The following is a 21,851-nucleotide window of genomic DNA, read 5'->3' as shown; positions in this document are numbered from 1 at the left end:
TTTATAAAAATCGAAATTTATTTATTTAAATAATAAAGGCATTTAATTAATTATTTATTAATTAAATAAATTCAAAAGGAGCGCTTGGTTTGTGAGAGTCGGCCTTGTTATTTATTTAAAAATCGTTTAAATTGCCTTATTAATTACCAAGTCGGCCTATATGGAGGTGAGAGGTGAACGCTATAAAGGGGAGGTGAAAATCATTATTTTCACATTATCGTTTTCATCTCATATGCGATCAAAGGAAGAAGTGCGAATTGATATCCAAGGTGGAGCGAATTTCATTCCAAGCAAAGTGGTGCGAGTCCAAGTTTCCATTTGTGCGAACTTGTCAAATCCATTGAAGATCACGTAAAAACTTGAAAGGTGGTGAAATTGATAAGGAGAGATTGCGTTGAAGACTATTTATATGTCAATTTTGCCTAGGCGAATCCTTTTTATTTTGCATTCTAGAGTTAGCTCTCGATTTGAGGTATGGTGATTTGGTTTTATTGTTTTATTTGTTGATCGTCATATTTTAAATCTTGAATTTTGAATTTTTTAAATTTTGAATTCCTGGCTCAATCGTTTTATTTTAGGAAATGATAACTCAAAGCACTTATCATGAAGTTTCCTAAAATTTATTCTCTAATCTATGTTATTTATTGCAAAATCTAGCTTCTCATTATGAAATGTTGTGTAGGTATGGCAATCCCGAAGGCGGGAGCATCCACCAGTCGTTCAACTCTCATGAAAGAAGATCAGAAGACCGAAGAAGTGGAGACCAAGATCGTGTCGAAGTGGAGCCACATTGGAGATACAAACTTAGGCAACTTTAGCACGAAGAAGTTTCGAGAGATCCCTTACATTGGCAAGCCATCGCCTGTCGCCCGGAGAATAATAGAGAGTGGCATCATTAAGGCGGCCGGCTTTCCTCCAGCTGTTCAGTGCCATGAGTTGATGATCGAGTGTGCTCGTCATTATGATCCACAGTCCAGAACGATCGTGTCCAAAGAGGGAAACACTTTGGCATACCTTTCAGAGGAAGCTATAAGTGAAGCTTTCCATCTTCCAGAGCACAGGGACATGATATACAAGAGCATAGAAGGAGCCACATCAATGTACGAAGATGATCCAGATGCTTGTCTAAGCATTATCAATAAGAACTGGCTACTTATGAGCCGTCCCCGTCTGAGTAAGGTCCCGAACACACCGCACAGGATTGATTTCCAAGAGGAGTACAGAGATTTGATTACCATGCTCAACCGAGTTACAGGAGCCCCTCATGCCTTCTATTTTGAGAAGTGGATGTTTTACTTCATCCAGGTGATCGTTCAAGGAAAAGGTACGATACATTGGGCTAGGATGATTAGCCATTGCTTGGACGTACAGTTGAGGAGACTCAAGGCTACTAAGTCCTTCCACATGAGTTCATATGTCATTTATGCCTTGATTAGGAGTGTTGAGTACACAGGACTACCTCACAGAGGAGTGATTGGAAGAGGACCCGGCGAGGTCAGAGCTTGTGATTCCTATGCCTACTTGCATCATCCGCCAGGGAGCAACTATAAGTTGGTTAATGATAATTTCACGATGAACATCACAAGGACGTTGCAAGGTGGAATTCACAACAGGTTATCTCAGGATGCACAGGAGTTCATAAAGAGGTACGGTGCTTGGTTCATTCAGTTTCCCAAGTTCACTTATATTAGAGTGCATGGATGTCCTTTACCTCCATACATGTTGCCGAGATACCCGACAGACAGAATTGTGTTACTTGAAGTAACAAGACAGTTGGCAGCATATGTGAAGGCATTCAGACACAGACATCAGAATGGAGTTCCAGTACCTATCATTTTGGGCAATTCAGTTGAGGTATGTCCTAATGCTTTAGCCATGGATGACGCAGAGAAGGAGTTAGCCTTGTATTCTTTTTCATCTTTTGCTCTGAGATAAAGCTTTGATCCACATGGACATTTAGAGGAGACAGTCGGCAGGAAGTTTAGACATGAGTATCAGATTGAAGATTTTATGATGAATCTCTTAGATGATCTTGAAGTGAAACGAAAAAGGCATTCTAGATTACCTTTGGATTTCATCAGGAAATGTAGGATTTACAGAGTGTCATGTCCCCTTTCTAGAGTGGACATCGGAGACGGAGGAGTTGGCCTATCATTGGAGTCTCGTAGGCTAGCAGAGGTTGATTGGGACTCATTCAGTGCATATAGTGATTGGATTTTGGCTTTACAGGCAGTTTGGAGCCAGTTTGGAGCAGTTCCTAGATTTTAGGGGGTATCCCTAAATTTTAGGAGGTCGTGACAGTTGCCAGTCGTGAGGTTATTCATGACCTTTTAGATGGTTTCAGTTTCAAAGAGATTGGGCTTGTTTCCTAAATTTTAGGAACATCCCTAGATTTTAGGGATGAGACTACCAGTGAATCCTTGATTTCCGACTTCAGTCACAGACAGGTGACAGGATGATTTTAGGGTTTGTAATGTCAGTTGGGCATTTTGTGGCTATTTGGGTTATATTTTTAATATTTCCTAAGTTAGCGTTTAATAATTAAATAAGGCTAAGTTGTTAGCCATTTTGGAGTAATAAGGGGATTTTTGGTCTCATCTGGATGCGCATCCTATTGTGTGATAGCTCGTTGGAAAGATCTTGAAATTCTTTAAATCTTTCTCTTTGGTCTCAGGGCAATTCAGTGAGCGGATTTCTGTCTATGGGGAAAAAGGTCATTTTCTAGTAACATGACCACTTTAAAATAAGAAATTATAACATTTCCACTAGACCACGCCACTTGGAGACAATTAGGGTTCGATTTGCAATTGAGAGGGGTTATAAGGGGATAGGAGCTTCATTCTATGATTATCTTTTACACATTTTACATTTTGGATTTGAGATTTGGCTCTGGAAGAGCTTTTCAGCATCTGGGACGCCAACCCCAATGCCTTGCCTGTTTGGGACGTAGCCCCCAATACAGTGGTTTGGATTTGTTTGCAGCTATTAGCATCTTGGAGATTGTACGGCATTCTTTCTGGAGGTTCAGCAATTCTGACAGAGTTCAGCGTGGGGTTTGGGGTTTCTAACCAGTTGGGTGTACTTGGCAACCATACGGCTGTACCTGGCAGCCACTTTCCTTCCCACGTGCAGCACTTGGAGGGCTGGAATCTTGCCACAACTTCATTCCTAGTTATGTTACTCTTTCAGCATCCAGGTTGGAATAATTCCTGATTGTAATCTTCCTGAAATTATTGGAAATCTTCATCTGGTCAAATATTTGATTTTATATTCAGAAATCTGCCTTGAATCGAATTTGTTTTGGCTGTATATGAACTTCATTTTCAGTACTTTGTTCACGTACTTGTACTTCATTATTTACTTGTTGAAAAATCATCAAAATACAAAAAGAATTCAACCCTTCTGCAACTTCTGTCTATTTCTGAAAGAAAATATTAATAAGCAGGAAAAATCAATTTAAATAAATAAAAATTACAGCAGATTGGTAAAAGAGATCCATCAGGGATCTTTCACAGAGTGGCCGACCAAGCTCAGGACAGTGGCAGAAATATCCAGTCTTCCTATGATCGAGAAAGCAAAACAATAAGGTTAGATTGGAATGAGCCCGAGGTCGTGGATTTAGATGCTTTGATGGCACCAGTCTTGTCTTGTACTCGCAGATGGGTTGACATACAACATCAGAAATTGAGAGAACAAGGCATAGCTATGTCTTTCACTTTGGAAGAGAAACCAGCCGAAGGTGGAGCTAGTGTGAGTGAAGGCAATCCTAATCCTAGAAATTCAGGTGAAGGTAACCTTCGATGTGCCAGTGAGGGCAATCTCCATCCAAGGGGTTCGAAGAGAAAAGAAAGGTCAGAAAAGAAAGAGTCTTCCAAGAGGAAACAAGAGGCTCACAGAGGTCGATCATCCGGTACTTCTTCTAGACCTGAGAAGAGAACAATTCAAGTGGAAGAATCCATGGAGTCTATGGTACAGAATGACAAGCAGGAAGAAGGACAGGCACAGCATGGTTCACCAAATGGATCTCTCCAAGATTATGATTTAGATGAAGATAAAGAAGACAATGAAATGACATCTCCTCCCAGACAAGAAGAAATAGTGCACAAAGAGATTCAAGTTCAAGAAACAAGATCAAATATCCCAGATTGGTTGAAGGAAAGATTAACTAAGGTGATCGTAGTAGAGGACGAGGACAATGCAATTGATTTAGAGAGCCTTGTTGGACGCTCACACGAAGTAACAGAGAAGAAGAAGGCTACCAAGATGTCCAAGATGATTCGAGATGAAACTGGATCCAGAAAACTGCAGATAGCTACACCGGCAGTAGACAAATATGAAGGTGAGATCCTAGCAGAGGAATATGATATACAGACATTTGAGCTAGGACCATCTACAACAGAGCAGACTTTAGATGATGCCACCGATTCATTTGAGGCATTGAAAGACAAGCTTAGAGAAGAAATGGAGAAGAACAGAAAGCTTGAGAGAGAGAGAGGTGCATGGAGGACGTATTTCAGTCACATCAATGAACCTTTGGGACGTCAGGATCCAGCTAGATCACCAGTGCAAGCACTTCCACTTCAATCAATCAATGAGGCAGAAAGATTCAGGAACATGGTCCAACGTACAAGTAATTGGATGGACAGATCTCATACAGTGGCCATAGAGTTTGTTACAAGGATGATGAAGATTATTCATCAAGCTATCCAAGTTCTTGAGATAATCCACAATTTGATGATAACAGTAGCTGCATTTGCCCATACCAAGGACGTTATCATTCCTGTCTTGAAAGTAATAAGACATACTTCAAGGAAGATTTTAGCACAGGAGAAGATCTTGGAGGGAGAATCTCACAGTTTGTTTCATTGGTCAACCTTACTCCATATGAAGAGTGTTTTCTTTGAAGACATCAGTACTAGATGTGGCCAAGTTGAGGAGGTGATCAATCCGATCCAGGACAGAGTATTTGAGGTACTTCGTACCATTCTTGGCAGAAGGATCGAGGTCGAGACAGATGTGGATGTGCAGGAACTAGAGGATAGAATCAAGATCATCTTTTGCAAGAGCGCAAACGTTACAAATGAGCAATATGATCAAATGTTTGCCACCATGCCCCTGATTGAAAGAACGAAAGAACTTGAAGCTTCATGGGACGCAGCTCTCCTAGATGCATTCGATCAGGTCATCCACTTGGAAGAGAGTATGAAGAATCTTCCCGAGATTCCAATTGCAGAAATCGAAGGAATCGTGACAAGATTCATTGCATATGCCAAAAAAGAACATTGGAAAGGGAATAAGGTTCTAGATGAAAGGTTGTTACAGATGACATGACATCTTATTTGTCATTGGTTTATGTCTCCTAGGTTTTTGTGCCAAATTTAATATTTGGCTATGCATTTAATATTGTTCAGTAAAAAGGAGGCCATTTGTAACAAACCCTAATTAGGGTTTGGGTGTCATGATCTTGACCGTTGATCTACTTTCAATCTGGACCTTTCATTGTAATTGGGGATGCTATTTATACCCCCATTTTTCATTTCATTTGAGAATAGTGTAATAGTCAATAGTTGATGTAATAGAGAAGAGAGATTAGAGTTAGAAGCAATTTTATTTTGTAGCAAGATTGAGTTTTGAAGAGAGAAATTCAAGCAAATTGTTGTACATGATGATTTGGAAATCAATGAAATATTGAAGTTATGGTGTTTCGTTGCAACTTTCTTAAGTTATCTTCATGGTTGTTTGATTTACTTGAATCATGCTCAATCAAAGTAGCTTGTTAATTTGAAGGACATAGTGTGAGACTTGATTTTTGGTAGGATTCGTAATCCAAACCACTAGCTTCTTGCTGATTGTAGGAACGCCTTGCGTGGTCGACTGGAGAATACCTTGAACCCCTTAATCTTCAATCATTATTGTACCTTGGATATGTACCTTCGTGGTAGTGTCCATGATCTTTGATGCATTGAATATCATTTTATTACCTTAGAAGATCGCACTAATTTCAATTGAGTTGTTATCTTATGGCAAAATTGAAGTTGGTTGAATCTCGCCAAGTCTTGTCCATACTAAGTCATTCATAGGGTTAGACTAGATAAGACCTCTTTCAAACCCTACTCTTTTGTTATTTTTGAAAAATTTCTTAGTTTAGCAAATCTTGAACTTTCGGAATACGTAAGGCCCCTTGGAGGAAACAGCAAATCACATCATACCGCTGGAAGCTTGTCCACACGTAGAGACCCTACTAAAAGAACCTTGGAGTCTACCTAACTGATCCTTTATGCGAATCTTCAGCAGTTAGAGACTATTTTCTCAAGAGAGGATAAGATGCCTATTGGTATTTTATTCTGTGTATGATGATGTACAAAATACACGTCAACAGTAATCAAAGGAAGGATCTCGATGGAAATGCGTGAAGGAGAATCTGTGTTTGCCTTTCAAGGAAAATTGGAGTTTAAAACGTCCAGAATCAAGCTGAGAGAGGATTTTCGCTCCTGACCCTTCCAAAGGGTCCAGGGCGAAAATCATTATGAACCTCTTTTCCTCCTCATTTTTGACCAAGTGATGCTTTCTAGGGCACGTTTGGAGGTAAATTGATGTGTTCTTGCCTGGAGAAGGATTTGATTGAATTTGAAGAACAAGATGATACCTGAAAGAGGAATTTCGCTCCTGACCCTTCCAGAGGGTCCAGGGCGAATTTCATCCTAAACACTATTTCTTGCCTTGGACAACCTTGCAATTTTGTTCCTGGCTTAGAAAAAGACCTAACTTTGCCTTATGAGGTGGTTTAAAACTTGAAAACTGAGCAATTTGGCTTGGAATGGAGATTTCGCTCTTGACCCTTCCAGAGGGTCCAGAGCGAAAATTTTATTTGAGCTTATTTCTCACTGACTTTGGCTAAATTGTGATGTGCAGGGTATCTTGGGGGAAAGATCGGACATCCTTGAGATTTGGAAGCATAAAAAATGGAGAACTTTGAGCAAAATGGGAAATTTCGCTCCTGACCCTTCCAGAGGGTCTAGGGCGAAATTCCCAAAAGGCTCTTATTTTGTGATGAAGAAGGTCAAGTTTTTGACATGATGGAAGAAGAATAGCTTGTTTTTGCCTCCTAAAGAAGTTTCAACTTTCAAGAATGAAGGATTTTGCCCAAAAGAAGGAAATTCGCTCCTGACCCTTCGAAAGGGTCCAGGGCGAAAATTTTCAAATCCTTCTATTTTTCTTGCAAAAATCTAGTCAAGCTTGGCATAGATGAAAGAGGAGTAGTGTCCTTTTCTTGAGAGGTGAAATCAACTTGAAATGATGATTGAATTGAGCCTAAATTGAGGAATTCGCTCCTGACCCTTCCAGAGGGTCCAGGGCGAAAAACTTTATATAAGGCATTTTTTGCTCAGCTTGACCAAATTGTGATGCCCAAAGCATGTTGAAAAGAGGAATGGACATGATCTTTCTTTGAGAAGTGTTTGATGGCAAAGAGAGATGGAGATTTTAGCCAAGGAAGGCAATTTCGCTCCTAACCCTTCCAAAGGGTCCAGAGCGAAATTCCTTGTAAATCCATTTTTAACCTTTCTTGGACATGAAAACCTTGTTCCTAGGGCAATAAAAGATGAAATCCCACTAAGCAAAGATGTTTTAAGGTTAAAAAATGAAGATTTTTGGTCAAGATTGCAAAAATCGCTCCTAACCCTTCCAGAGGGTCCAGAGCGAATTTCCTCAAATTCACCTTTTGCTATAAAATTTTGCTAAGCCAAGTATAGGATAAGGTCAAACACTGAAAGAATTGCCCCTAGGAGTGAATTGAGATTGCAAGAAATCATCAAAAAGTGAAGGAATTGAGTCAAATGGTGAATTTCGCTCCTGACCCTTCCAAAGGGTCCAGAGCGAAATTCCTAAAAGCACCTATTTCCTTGCAAGGTCAAAAACAACTTTTTGGTTTTTATGGCTTGAATGGGTATGAGGAAGTATGTTTTTACCTTTTGAAGATGATTGAGGTTGAAAAGATGAAGCAATTGAGCCTAGAAGAGATTTTCGCTCCTGATCCTTCCAAAGGGTCCAGAGCGAAAATCCTCAAAGTCATCCTTTCTTCCAAATTTTGGAATAAACCAAGCTTAGACATGAGTGTAAGAAGGCATTTGGATTGCCTTAGAGTAGAAATGGATTGCCAAGAATGCAAGTTTTGAAGCCAAGAAAGAAATTCGCTCCTGACCCTTCTAGAGGGTCCAGGGCAAAATTTCTAAATTCTCCCTTATTCTTGCAAATTTAAGACAAGATTTCGCTATTCATGACTTGGATGGGAGTAAGACATGATGTTCTATCACTTGGAAATGATTCGAAGATGAAAGGATGAAGGAATTGCCCTAAAACTTAAAAATCGCTCCTGACCCTTCCAAAGAGTCCAGAGCGAAAAATCTAAAACCAGTGCATTCCTTTCAAGTTTGTGCTAAGACAAGGCTAAACCAAGCTAGAAAAGCCCTTTGAGACCACTTGTGAGTAGGTGTTTGTTTCAAAATTTGATGATTCTAGGTCAGAGAAGGAAAATCGCTCCTGACCCTTCCAAAGGGTCCAGGGCGAAAATCCTTCAAACACCTATTTTGCCTTGCAATAACAAACCAAGCATGCATGAAGTGAATGAAGAGGATCATTGCCTAACCTTGTGAGGTGGATTGGAGTTAAAATGATGAAGGAGTAAGCCTAAGCAAGAAAAATCGCTCCTGACCCTTCCAGAGGGTCCAGGGCGAAAAACACTAAAGACACCTTTTCCTCCAAAATTCAAGTGAAACTAAGCCTGAACTACAATAGAAGATGCCACTTGGAATGCCTTGGTGAGGTTTTGAGCTTACAAAAATGAGAATTTTGAGCTCAGGAGAGAATTTCGCTCCTGACCCTTCTAGAGGGTCCAGACCGAAATTCCCAAAAGGTGGCATTTCCTTGAAAATTTTGATGAGCTAACCCAGTGATGGGGAGAAATGAACCCTGGAGATTGCTTCGGAGGAGTTTAGTAATCAAACTAAGGTGAATTTTGGCCTAAAATGAAAAAATCGCTCCTGACCCTTCTAGAGGGTCCAGGGCGAAATTCACATTCACCTAATTTCCTCATGAAAAATGATTAAAAGTTGAAAAGCAAGACCTGGAGTAGGTCAAGACACACATGAACTCACCTTCCAAGAGATTTTGGAGTCAAGGAATGAGGTATTCAAGACCTAATTTGAAAAATCGCTCCTGACCCTTCCAAAGGGTCCAGGGCGAAATCATAAGGACTCTTCATTAAGCCTTAATCAAACCTTGATGTTCCTAAATTTTCACTAAATTAGCCAAATTCAAGACATTTGGGGAGTCTAAATTAAATTCGCATAAATTAAGGCCATTACAATTGAATTAATTAAATTTTAAAGCCTTAATATAAATATAAATCCACCTTGGAGGCCTTAAAATCAATTTTAAAATTTAAAAAATATAGGTGAGCGCTCAAAATACATTTACTTGCTTAAGTCGGCCTCCTTTTTAGTGGATTTTATCTTATTTTAAAGCTTATTTGCTAGGTTGGCCTTATGCTTAATTAGGGTGAGCACCCTATATAAAGGAGGAGTATTGTTTCAAAATTCAAATCATTCATTCATTACTTCTTATGCGAATTTTGAGGAGCAGATTAGAGGAGCGAATCCCAACAGATTGGAAGCTAGTGGAAGGCGAACTTCTTTTGAAGGTTAATCAAGACATAATTCATCCAAGAGGGCCAGCAATTCAATCCTTATCCAGCAAAGTCTGATCTTCGTTCTTCATTTTTCAAGGTTCGTAGTTAGGCTTTCAAAGGAGAAGGTATGAAGAATCAAATTATTTGAAGCTCTTATTCAAGACTTGTTTTGATTTCCATAGCATTTTTTTAAAAGTTTAAGTCTTGAAAATCCAATTTTCATTCATAATTAATTTGAGGAATCATGTCCTTTTCAAATTTATGTTGGAAGTTCTTAAAAGCTATGCTTTAAGGTATGATGCTTAAAGACTAATCTTAAATTTTTGTGTAGGCATCAAATGACGACCCCCAAAGCCGGAGGATCTACTATTCGGCAGGCTCTCATCAAGGAAGATCAGAGGAGTGACGAATTGGAGACCAGGATCGTGTCCAAGTGGAATAATGTCAGAGACACCAACTTAGGAAACTTCAATGTGAAGAAGTTTCGAGAGGTCCCCTATATTGGCAAGCCATCACCTGTTGCAAGGAGGATAATCGAGAGTGGCATCATCAAGGCGGCAGGTTTCCCTCCCGCAGTCAAGTGTCATGAGTTGATGATCGAGTGTGCCCGCCACTATGACTCACAATCAAGGACGATCATAACCAAAGACAGGAACATCTTAGCCTACCTTTCAGAGGAAGCTATAAGCGAAGCTCTTCATCTTCCGGACCATAAAGATATGATTTACAAAAGCTTAGAAGGAGCAAGGTCAATCTATGAAGATGATCCTAAGTCTTGTTTGAACTTCATCAATAAGAATTGGTTGCTCAAAAGTCAGCCTCGTCTGAACAAGATTCCCAATACACCACATAGGATTGACTTCCAAGAGGAATACAAAGACTTGATAACTTTGCTCAATCGAGTTACAGGTGCTTCTCAAGCCTTCTTCTTCGAAAAGTGGATGTTCTTCTTCATACAAGTGATAGTCCAAGGAAAAGGAATGCTTCATTGGGCCAGAATCATTAGCAATTGTCTGGACGTGCAGTTGAGAAGGCTAAGACCCACCAAATCATTCCACATGAGCTCATATGTTATATATGCCTTGATCAGGAGTTTCGAGTATGCAGGGCTACCTCACAGAGGAGTGATTGGAAGAGGACCCGGAGAAATAAGGGTTTGTGATTCTTATGTTCATCTACATCATCCGCCTAGAAGTGACTACAAGTTAGTCAATGACACCTTCACGATGAACATTACTAGGATATTGCAAGGAGGAATTCACAATCGACTGTCTCTGGATGCACAGGAGCTTGTGAAGAAGTATGGCGCATGGTTCATCCAGTTTCAAAAGTTCACTTACATCAGAGTTCATGGGTGTCCTTCACCTCCTTACATGTTGCCAAGATATCCAACAGACAGGATAGTGCTACTTGAGGTGACTAGACAGTTGGCAGCTTATGCGAAGGCATCCAGACACAAGCATGGAAATGGGATCCCCATGCCCATCATACTAGGGAACTCAGTTGAGGTGTGTCCTAATACTCAAGCCGCGAAAGATGCAGAGAAGGAATTATCTTTATACTCATTCACATCCTTTGCTTCGCAAGAAAAATTTGACCCTCATGGTTATATGGAGGAGACAGTTGGTAGAAAGTACAAGCATGAGTTTCAGGTGGAGGACTTTTGGATGAATCTCCCAGGTGATTTAGAGGTTAAAAGAAAGATGCATTCCAGGCTACCCTTAGATCTCATCAGGAAATGCAAAGTTTATAGAGTAGCTGATCAAGCGCAGGATAATGGTAGATACCTCCAGTCGTCCTATGAGAAAGAGGACAAAGAAGTGAAGATAGATTGGAATGAACCCGAGGTTTTAGACTTGAGGGATTTGATGGCTCCCGTTTTATCCTGCACTCGCAGATGGGTGGATGTACAACATCAAAAGTTGAAGGAGCAGAATGTATCAATGACATTTACTTTGGAGGCAAGGCCAGAAGAAGGAGAAGCAAGTGTGAGTGAGAATACTTCTCATTCCAAAGGCTCAAAGAGGAAAGAAGGACCTGAGAAGAAAGAACCTTCCAAGAAGAAGCAGAAAACAAACCCTGATCACCCACCAAGCACATCTTCTAGGCATGAAAAGGAGACGAGTCAAGGGGAAGATCAGAGGCAGATAGTATATGAAGTTGATGAGTCTATGGAGTCCATGGTACAAGATGATAAACAAGAGAAAGGACAGACACCTCAGCATTCATCAAGTCAGTCTCCCCAAGTTGATGCTAATGAGCAACACGAAGAAAAGAATGATGATGAAGCAACACTCCTTTCCGGGAAGATAGGCCACTACCTAAAGAAATACAAGTGAGGGAAACAAGATCTGCCATCCCTGATTGGGTAAAAGAGAGACTGACAAGGGCAGTTGTCGTTGAAGAGGAAGAAGATGTGTTTGACTTGGAGAGCCTTATAGGAAATTCTCATGAGGTAATGGCCACAAAGATGTCTAAGGTAATTAGAGATGAGACAGGATCCAGGAAAGTGCAGGTAGCTACACCAGTGGTGGACAAATATGAGGATGAGATTCTTGCAAAAGAGTATGACTTAGAAACATTTGAGCTTGGTCCGCTTACCTCTGAGCAAGCGATGGAAGAAGTGACTGATTCATTTGAAGCACTTAAGGACAAACTTAAAGAAGAAATGGAAAAGAATAAGAAGCTTGAAAGGGAGGTCAGTGCTTGGAGGAACTATTTTAGTCACCTTAATCAGCCCTTGAGACGTCAGGATCCAGTAGTATCTCCTTTACAAGCACTCCCTCTTGAATCAGTAGGTGAGGCAGAAAGGGTGAAGAGCTTGGTTCAACTTATAAGTTCTTGGATTGATAAATCTCACACGGTAGCCGTTGAATTTACAACAAGAATGATGAAGACAGTTCATTGAGCTATCCAGGTCCTTGAGATTATCCATAATCTAATGATAACTGTAGCTGCATTCACTCACACTAGAGATGTTATCATTCCTATCTTACAAGTGATAAGACAAACACCAAGACGAATTCTGGCTCAAGAAAAGATAATGGATGGAGGAACCCATAACCTCCTACAATGGTCAGCTCTGCTCCAGATGAAAGAGGTCCTTTTTGAAGACATCAACACCAGATGCAGTCGAGTTGAAGGTATCATTCATCCAATTCAAGATAAAGTGTTTGAGGTGTTGTGTACCATTCTTGACAGGCGGATCGAGATCGAGACAGATGTGGACATCCAAGAGTTGGAGGATAGAATCAAGGTCATCTTTTGCAAAGAGGAGAACATCATCACAGATAAGCAACGAGATCAGATGTACACTACTATGTTCCTGATTGAGAAGACCAAAGAACTTGAACCTGGATGGGAGACAACTCTTCTCACTGCTTTTGATCAAGTCCTTCACTTGGAAGAACGAATGAAGAATCTTCCTGAGATTCCCATTGCTGAGATTGAAGGAATTGTGTCCAGATTCATTGAATATGCTAAGAAAGAGCATAGGAAAGGGAACAACATTCTAGATGAAAAGTTGTTATAGGATGATGTGGCAGCTTAATTCCTATTGGTCTATGTCTCCTCGGTTTTTGTGCCAATTCTTTATTGGCTATGGATTGGTGATGTTTATCTAAATGGGGACTTTTTTGTAACAAACCCTAATTAGGGTTTAGGTGTCAAAATCTCAGCCGTTGATCTTCCTTTGATCTGGGTCATTCATTGTATTTGAGGATGCTATATATACCCTCACTCATTTCATTTCAAGGGTTACAGAGTGAAAAGTTAGAGAAGAGAGAGAGCTTAAAGAGAAGAAAGTTAGAAAGTTATTGTTGTAGCAAGATTGAGTAGTGAAGAAAGAATTTTGAACAATGGTTGTCCATTTGGCTATGAGATCAATAAAATATTGGAGTTATGGTGTTTTATTGTAATACTTGTGGTTATCTTCATGATTGTTTATCTTCTTGAATCACTCTCAGTCGAAATAGCATTTAGATTTTAAGTTTGAAAGGCGAAGTGTTGTGCTTGATCCTTGATAAGATTCATATTCCAAACCACTATCTTCTTACTGATTGTAAGGACGCCTTGTGTGGTCAACTGGAAACCTTAAGATTGATTAAGAATTCAATCATTCTTGGAAGTATTGATATGTATCTCTATGATAGTATCTATATCCTTGATGATTTGAAAAACTGTTGAATCCCCTTAGAAGATCACATCAATTCCAGTAAAGTTGTAATTTCTTGGCGAAACTGAAATTGGTAGAATCTCATCAAGTCTAGTCTTCATTGAGTCATTCTTAGGAATAGTTTAAGTATCTCTTCCTTGAAATCCTTACCTTTTGACATTTTTTGAAAATCTGTTAGTGTTAGGAAAATCCTGTTCTTGCATTTGGAAAGAGAGTAACACGGACAAGCTTTCTCTGAAAGTACGTAAGGCCCCTTGAAGAAACAGCATATACAAAGACCACTGGTGCTTATCCACACGTAGAGATCCTACAACAAAGAACCTTGAAGTCATCCCGATTGATCCTTTTCGCGACATCTTCAACATTCGAAGACTTTAATCAAGAGAGGATAAGGTACCTTTTTGGTATTTTATTCTATGTTTGGTCGTGTACAAAATACACATCAACAGGTAGCTGCAATGAAGTGGAAGGAAGAGATAGAACAACCCATCAGTGTGATGCCTACACTAAAGGATCTGTCACAAGACCACTTTTCCCACCTTCACTCCACGTGGAGAACAACCGCAGGTTGCTGCCCCTGTACCTTATGTAGATGAAGCTTGGCAAGCATATTTGGAGTATACTACTTTGCCACTCGACTTGAGAGATATGTGGTCTTTCGATCAGTTCATGAATCAACGGAGTAGGAGAAACGGTGGAAGGAATGATTACCATACTCTGACACAAATTGACTATCAGCATACTCTAGGGAAGATCACCATGCCTTACTTTGATGAGAGTGACAAAAGTACAGCGAGAACATGGGTGCAAAAGTTGGATAACTATTTGTCACTTGGGCCGATGCCCAAAGACTACACGACATAATTCAATTTGGTCTTACAGTGTATGAACTGCACGAGCTGCACGACGGAGGTACATAATTCAGGTTGTACAATGTACGAACTGCACAACGGAGTTCAATTTGGCCGTACGGTGTACATATACTCCCAACCGGTAGATGGACCTTGGTAACATCCTTGTTGTATGGTGTACGACATAGACCACGCGTACGGTATTTTTCAACTCTGTCGTATGACATCCAATCTAGAAAACTCGTATGATATTCTTCAACTCTACCGTGCAAAAAGAGTGGAGTATCCTTGTGTGGATACCAATTTTCGAATGGACAACACACCCATGCCTTACGCGCAAGAGATAAGGTCTGTCATGATGAAGTTCTAGGAATATATTCAAGTAGAGCAGGCAGAAAGCAGAGATATCTAGAAAGAGTACTTAGATGGTGAAAAATACTTCTTTATGTAAATGGGAAATATCTATTTTGGGCTAAAATAAAAGATAAAACACAATGCCCAAGGTTAGTTATTTCCTCAACTAGAAAAAGTACCTTTTTTGTCTTGAGCTCCACGTGGTTTACCTTTTTGAGAGAACTTAATGGCTAGTAGTTGCAAAGTTTGTTGGGATGTGAAATACATCCTTTTCTAGGTATGGGGGGGCATGCTTTATGGATGAATTTGGGCCATTTGCTGGATTGAATCCCGGCCATTCATCCAAATTTTGAAAATCTATAAAAGGGAGCCTTGTCTCTCTTATTTTTTGTAAGAAGATTATGAATTGTTGTTGAAACACTACTAAATTTAATACAAAACTATTGAAGACTAATCTCTGTGAATTTCTTGTGAGTGCATGGTTCTACTTCTTCCCATCATTTATTTATGTTTATGCATTTTTAGCATGGAATGGTTTCCTTGAGTTAGTATTTGATAGAGTTTTCAGTTCATACCTTTGGAAGTTGACTAAGTGTTAATTTTTGTGTATGGTTAGTGTGAACACATACAAATCTTAGTTCGATTGCTAAATGTTAAGTTGAAAATGCTATGAATATTTAGAGTTCAATATATGTAGTTAGCAGTTTGAAAAACTAGAACTACATAGGTACCAGGTTTGAAAAATCCAATTCATTTAGGATGACAAAAAAATGGAAATATAGAATTTTCAACACATTTAAAAAAAAACAGATTTTCTACAGATAATGAAAAGTCCAGACTGAAATGAACAAATACAGTGTCAAAAAATCCAAATTTAGTAACTAGGCCTAGAAGTAGCACTCTAAAGTTTTGTGTATGCTCTATGATAAGGGTCTTGTTTATTTTACAAACAATTGAGAAACCATTCCTTTAGTTTTAATTTCCAAAGAATGAGTACTTGACCAGATCAAATGCATATGATAATATTGAATAGGCCAATTCAAAGTTCAAGCATATCCTGCTAATGACTGTTGATAAGCACATCAAATAATTTGAATATAATGCATGGACTTGTCATTCACTAGTGACACAGTATACTCACTTTTCTTTTGTTGCTGATAGTGTAGCTCAAGGGACCTTCATCTCTGCTGCACGTTTCAATGGTTTCTATTTTACTAGTCCAATTCCATACCTTTATAGATGCATCATTGCTTCCAGAAATAATGAGCTTTCCAGCCTCACCAAACTTTGAGAATGCCCTGCATACATCATCTTAATCCTCAGCAAATGTCTTATGCAGCTTTGATACTCATTTAGGCTATCAGCTTGGTCCTGGTATTAATGTTATGAATGAAAAACAATTTTTTTACAAAACAATGCTTACACACAAGAAGCAGCAGCTGTGTGACCTCCCAGACCAACATGTAATTTGATCCTCATTTGTTTTTCTGTCTCTTCTGTTGTATTGCTTTCTTTCGCATTTACATTTTTTGCCAATTTACCCTGAGAGCCTTTGCTAGCATGTTGTGACTTTTTATTTTTTGAAACTCCCATATGTGTTTCATATTCAAGGTCAATAATTTCAATAGCCCCATCTCCTCTTGCCACAGCAACAACTTGATTATCCCCTCTTTGCAGAAATCCTTCAGGAACTGCTAAAGCATGAACAAATGGAGGATTACAAATTTGATTTGTGCTTGTGTCACTATCTGCATTACTTGAAACGGCTGCCCCTGCCAAAGTCCAACCAAAAAAGGGAAAAAATTAATTCAAAGAAATGATAGAAAAATATACAAGTTGAATTGCTTTTGAAACAAATATTGGAAACCATACTATTACTTTTGTACTCTGCATAGAAATCTTATAGAACATTCATTCATTCAAAGCCATGAGCACAACTTTTGCAAATAAGGGAAGAAATTTCAAAATGTTCGAGGAGGCAGATTATTTTCATCCTGATAATGTACAATCTGCAAGAGAATAATGTCTTTGCCATCACGAGTACAAAAAAAAGATTCATATTGCCTCTGTTAATCAACTAAAATAAAATATTCAAGTACTTTTCCACCACTCTAACCTACTTCAAATCACTACCTGTCTAGGCAGTATTTGGCATTGTGGAATAATGGGGTCCAGACTTGAAAAGTGGAAAAATTATATTTAGATCTCAACTATAGATTTTTTGTTGAATAGCCTATAACGGTCTAGGCTATAGCCTTACAAATTGAACACTAAACTAGTGCAAATTGATAATCAGTTGACAGTAATTGAATGCTAAACTAGCTCAAATTGATAATCAGTAATTCAAAGATGACATTAAACTTTGGTTGATTGGATCATAACCTCATAGCTTGTTAATCTTAAGACACCTTTCTATGCTTAGAATTTCCTAAAAAATTTAGATGGCACCATCACTTGTCCTGTATATTCACCGCCATTGAATACGTGACCTCAAGACCCTAGTTTCTTTCAGATGTTAGAGCTCATTTCTTCAAACTGTTTTAAGGCAACATTATTTGTCCCAATAGTCTTTAATTTTGTTAGGCACATGACCCCACAACTCCACATTGGCTGTTGAGGATAATGTTTCCACCAGTTAAAAGTCATGACAGATCACCAAAACAATGAGAGAAGGTGATTTGTAGTCTGTGCACTTTCTAGGAAACAAGACAAGAATAACTTTATTTTTAGGAGAATGGCCTACTACGAATTTTGGGGAAATACCATTTGTTTGTAAAAATACTCAAATGGCTCCTTAGTTGCCCTTTTCCATAATCCCGACAAAGGTGCTTGTCCTTTTAACATTGGTAAAGACTCTCAACTTTATGGAGAGAGTCAGCATAATGTACCCACTTTGAACTATAATTTAATAATAAATAGCAATAATAAAATTAAAATACAAAAGAATAAAAAATAAAAATTAAATTAAAATACAAAAGAATATAATTAAAATTTGACTAAAGATAATGAATGGTCAAAAGGCAAGAAATGATAAGCTGTGACTCCCCCAAATATGAGGTATAAAAGGGAGAAGAGAACTCATTTGAAGGGGGGATAATTTGGGAAACAGAAGTGCAGATCTGATTGTGAAAGGTTGTGTCCCTTTCAAAGAGCAGAAATAATGAAGAGATGCACTCTTTCATAGGGTGCTAATGGTGTAAAGGGTGTGTCTCTTGCCAAAGGGCATACATGATGAAGAGGTGTGACCTCTCCCTCACATTCAGAGATATAAAGGTAAGGAATCAAAAGCATCCAGTGACAACAACATTGATCAGATCAGATCAGAACTGTTATTAAGTTACAAACAGTAACATCCTTGTTCTTGGTAGGATGCATGGAGATGTGCTTAATATATGAAGCATAATAATGTTCTTATGCAGACTTTAATAGTAATACTAATATAGACTGCAATATGTATGACAGTCATACTTAATTTCATATACATTCATAGTACATGAGAGACCAATATATTAAACAGTCTAGTCCTTGATCTTTTGCCAATGCCTATGATGGGAATGATTTGTGCAAAGGGAAAGGCGGTCTAATTCCACACCGATCAGGTGGTCCCAAGATCGGGTAAGTGCCTGCATCTGGAAACCTCGTGGGAGCCTGTTGGTAGTTTGGTTCCTCAGTGCCCTAGCACCATAATTACCCCTTCCTCCACTAGGGTTAGGTAGTAACCAAGTTAGACCATAATATAGAGGGTTATGATTTATTATATGAAGGAATAGTAGTAATAAGCATAATAACATTTGGTAATGCATTCAATGATGTATGGCAATTGTTGATAACATTACAGCTTCCAAGTTGGGGACATCACAAATGGTATCAGAGCTTTGATCCTGCCACCCTGTAAGGTAAAGATGAATCAAGGAATCATTTTAGTCAATAAGAAGGAATCTAACAATACATGTATTTGTGTGTATGCTCCGTGTTTGCACATATCCATGTGTATGCTCCATTTTTGGTTCATCCCTGATATGTTTCCAGCATGTTTATTCCATGTGTGTTTCCAAAGCCATTTCATATTGGAAGTCATTTTGAACACTCCATGATCATTGCATGAGGACAAGCAATCTTGGGTGGGGTGGAATGTAATGTCCCCACTTTAAAATATAATTTAATAATAAATAACAATAATAAAATTAAAATACAAAAGAATAAAAATTAAAAAATTAAATTAAAATATGAAAAAAATATAATTAAAATTTGTTTAAGTTAATGAATAGTCAAAAGGCATGAAATGATAAGTTGTGGCTCCCTCATATATGAGATATGAAAGGGAGAAGAGAACTCATTTGAAGAAGGGATAATTTGGGAATTGGAAGTGCAGATCTAATTTTGTGAGATTTTGCCAAGATCTAGAGGCAATGGAAAGCACAAATAAGAGAGAACAAAATGAGACAAGAATAAACAGTATTCCTATCAATGATGCAAAATGTGATCAACTGGATCATCAATCGTTGTTGCATACAATGAATATGAGCTTGCTTATATAGGCAAGGCTATATGGATATGTGAGCACACAAACATGACATGTGACTCAATAAGAGACAAGGGTAGATAGGAAATAGGTGTGGTAGGTAGGAGAAACAATATAATATTCCACATGAGGTGGATCATCCACCGAAGGTGGAATTATCACTCCACAATAAGTAGATATGATAGAGTAGTAACAAGATCAACACCATAAAAGGTGGAAATTATCCTACACACACTATCCCAATGTGACACAAACACCCAAGTGTCACATACCCAAATTACTATGAAATGCATTATCCTAAGTAAACTTAAGCAAGGCGTAATAATATCCATGATGAATAATTATTTACACCAACAAATTTAAATAAGAAGTACAGATTTGATTGTGAAAGTTTGTATCCCTTTCAAATTTCAAAGGGCAGAAATAATGAAGAGTTGCACTCTTTCAAAGGGTGCTAATGGTGGAAAGGGTGTGTCTCTTGCCAAAGGGCATATATGATGAAGAGGTATGGCTTCTCCCTCATTAAGAGATATAAATGAAAGGAATCAAAAGCATCCAGTGACAACACCATTGATTAGATCATATCAGAAGTATTATTAAGTTATAGCCAATAACATCCTTGTTCTTGGTAGTATGCATGGGGATGTGCTTAATATATATATGAAGCCTGATATTGTTCTTATGCAGCATTTAATAATATTAATATAGACTGCAATATGTATCACAGTCATACTTAATTTCACATACATTCATAGTACATGAAAGACCAATACATTAAACAATCTAGTCCTTGATCTTCTGCTAATACCTATGGAGGATGGGAATGATTTGTGCAGAGGGAAAGGCGATCTAATTCCACACCAACCAGGTGGTCCCAAGATGGGGTAAGGATTAGTGATCCGGAAACCTTGAGCTAGTAGTCCCAAGATAAGGTAAGGGCCTGCATCCGGAAACCTTGAGGGAGCCTGTTGGTAGCTTGGTTTATCAGCACCCTAACACCATAATTACCCCTTCCCCCGTTAAGGTTAGGTAGTAACCAAGTTTGACCATAATATACAGGGTTATGATTTATAATATAAAGGAATAGTAGTAATAAGCATAATAACATTTGGTAATGCATTCAATGATGTATGACAATTGTTGATAACATGACAGCTTCCAAGTAGGGGACAATACAGTCAGACTGATTTCATCCTTGTTTCATCCCATTCCAAACCATTAGAGATGTAAGTGCCCTTTAACTACTACCACTACACACAAATGTTGGTGTTGAGAGAACCTTTCCATAGCATAGAGGATTCAGCTATTGCTTCTCTATTACAATATTGGTTCTTTCATAGTGATGGATGAGGATGTTGATCATTTCTCAGCTCCAAACTCTAGTACAAATTAGAGTTCCTTTTGGTCTCCATTGACTAAAACATCCTCGTCCAAGGTACAAAGTTCAGGTTCAAGCAGTCTTGTCGCTCCGTGGTCATGTCTTTAGTAAAGTTTTGTCGGGTGCATCTTTGAACTTGAACCTTTGAATCATCTTTGTCGAAAGTTCAAGGTTCAAGGTTCAATATGTGTGAGAGTGGAATTTGGTCCGAAGTCTTGTCTTTAGCAAGGTCCGTTGCATATTCTTATGTTGGTCCATCGGTAAATCATTTTGGTTTTGTTGAACTTGAACCCTTGAACCACCGTTGAAGGGGTTCATAGTTCGAGGTTCAACATTGTATGAATGCAGCTTCAAGCGGAAAAGGAAAGCATCATGTTGGCGGGTGTTTCAAAAAAAAGAATATTCCAAATTTAAAAAGAACCCGAGATAATAAGCGGTGAGGTGTACTATATTGCATGGTAATCATGAAGAGGAAGTAATAAGCTGAATAATAATGAGATGTCAAGAAAGGGTCTTTTCAAAGGAAGAAGGCACGGCTAAGTAGTCAATTAATCCTGAATGAATCGTGTGAGCAATTATCTCGCCCTTACTTGAGTTTTTTTTTGTTTTTAAAATCATTTCTCGTAGTTGCCCATTTCATAATTAAGCAAGTGTTGGACGCTATGCATGGTGACTTGACCTCTGTTTTTGCAGTCCAGAATCCTCTTTCAAGGTGATTTTTTTTTTTTTTCCCCCTCATCCTCGTCATTCCATGTGTTCTGGTCAGGAGCAAAATTTTGCTTTTTGGCTCAAATTCCTCATCCAATATTGTTGCAACTCATTCCAAGGGCATGGATCGATCATTCTTCATTCAATCAAGGCTTGGAGGCAAGGGTTATAGTCCAAGT

General features: G+C 38.7%; 1 protein-coding gene across 1 annotated transcript in view; it reads right to left on the bottom strand.

Moving 5' to 3' along the window:
* LOC131057189 (uncharacterized) overlaps positions 1-21,851 on the bottom strand; it is a 298,476-nt gene that overhangs the window by 18,109 nt on the left and 258,516 nt on the right. The window contains exons 10-11 of the mRNA XM_057991379.2: positions 16,488-16,836; positions 16,206-16,362 (exon numbers count right to left, since the gene is read on the bottom strand). Coding sequence (XP_057847362.1) covers positions 16,206-16,362; positions 16,488-16,836 — 506 coding nt within the window. The remainder of the gene's footprint in view (positions 1-16,205; positions 16,363-16,487; positions 16,837-21,851) is intronic.

This window comes from Cryptomeria japonica, chromosome 7, assembly GCF_030272615.1.
Source record: "Cryptomeria japonica chromosome 7, Sugi_1.0, whole genome shotgun sequence".
NCBI classification, from domain to species: domain Eukaryota; kingdom Viridiplantae; phylum Streptophyta; class Pinopsida; order Cupressales; family Cupressaceae; genus Cryptomeria; species Cryptomeria japonica.
This window is presented reverse-complemented; position numbering and strand designations above follow the sequence as displayed.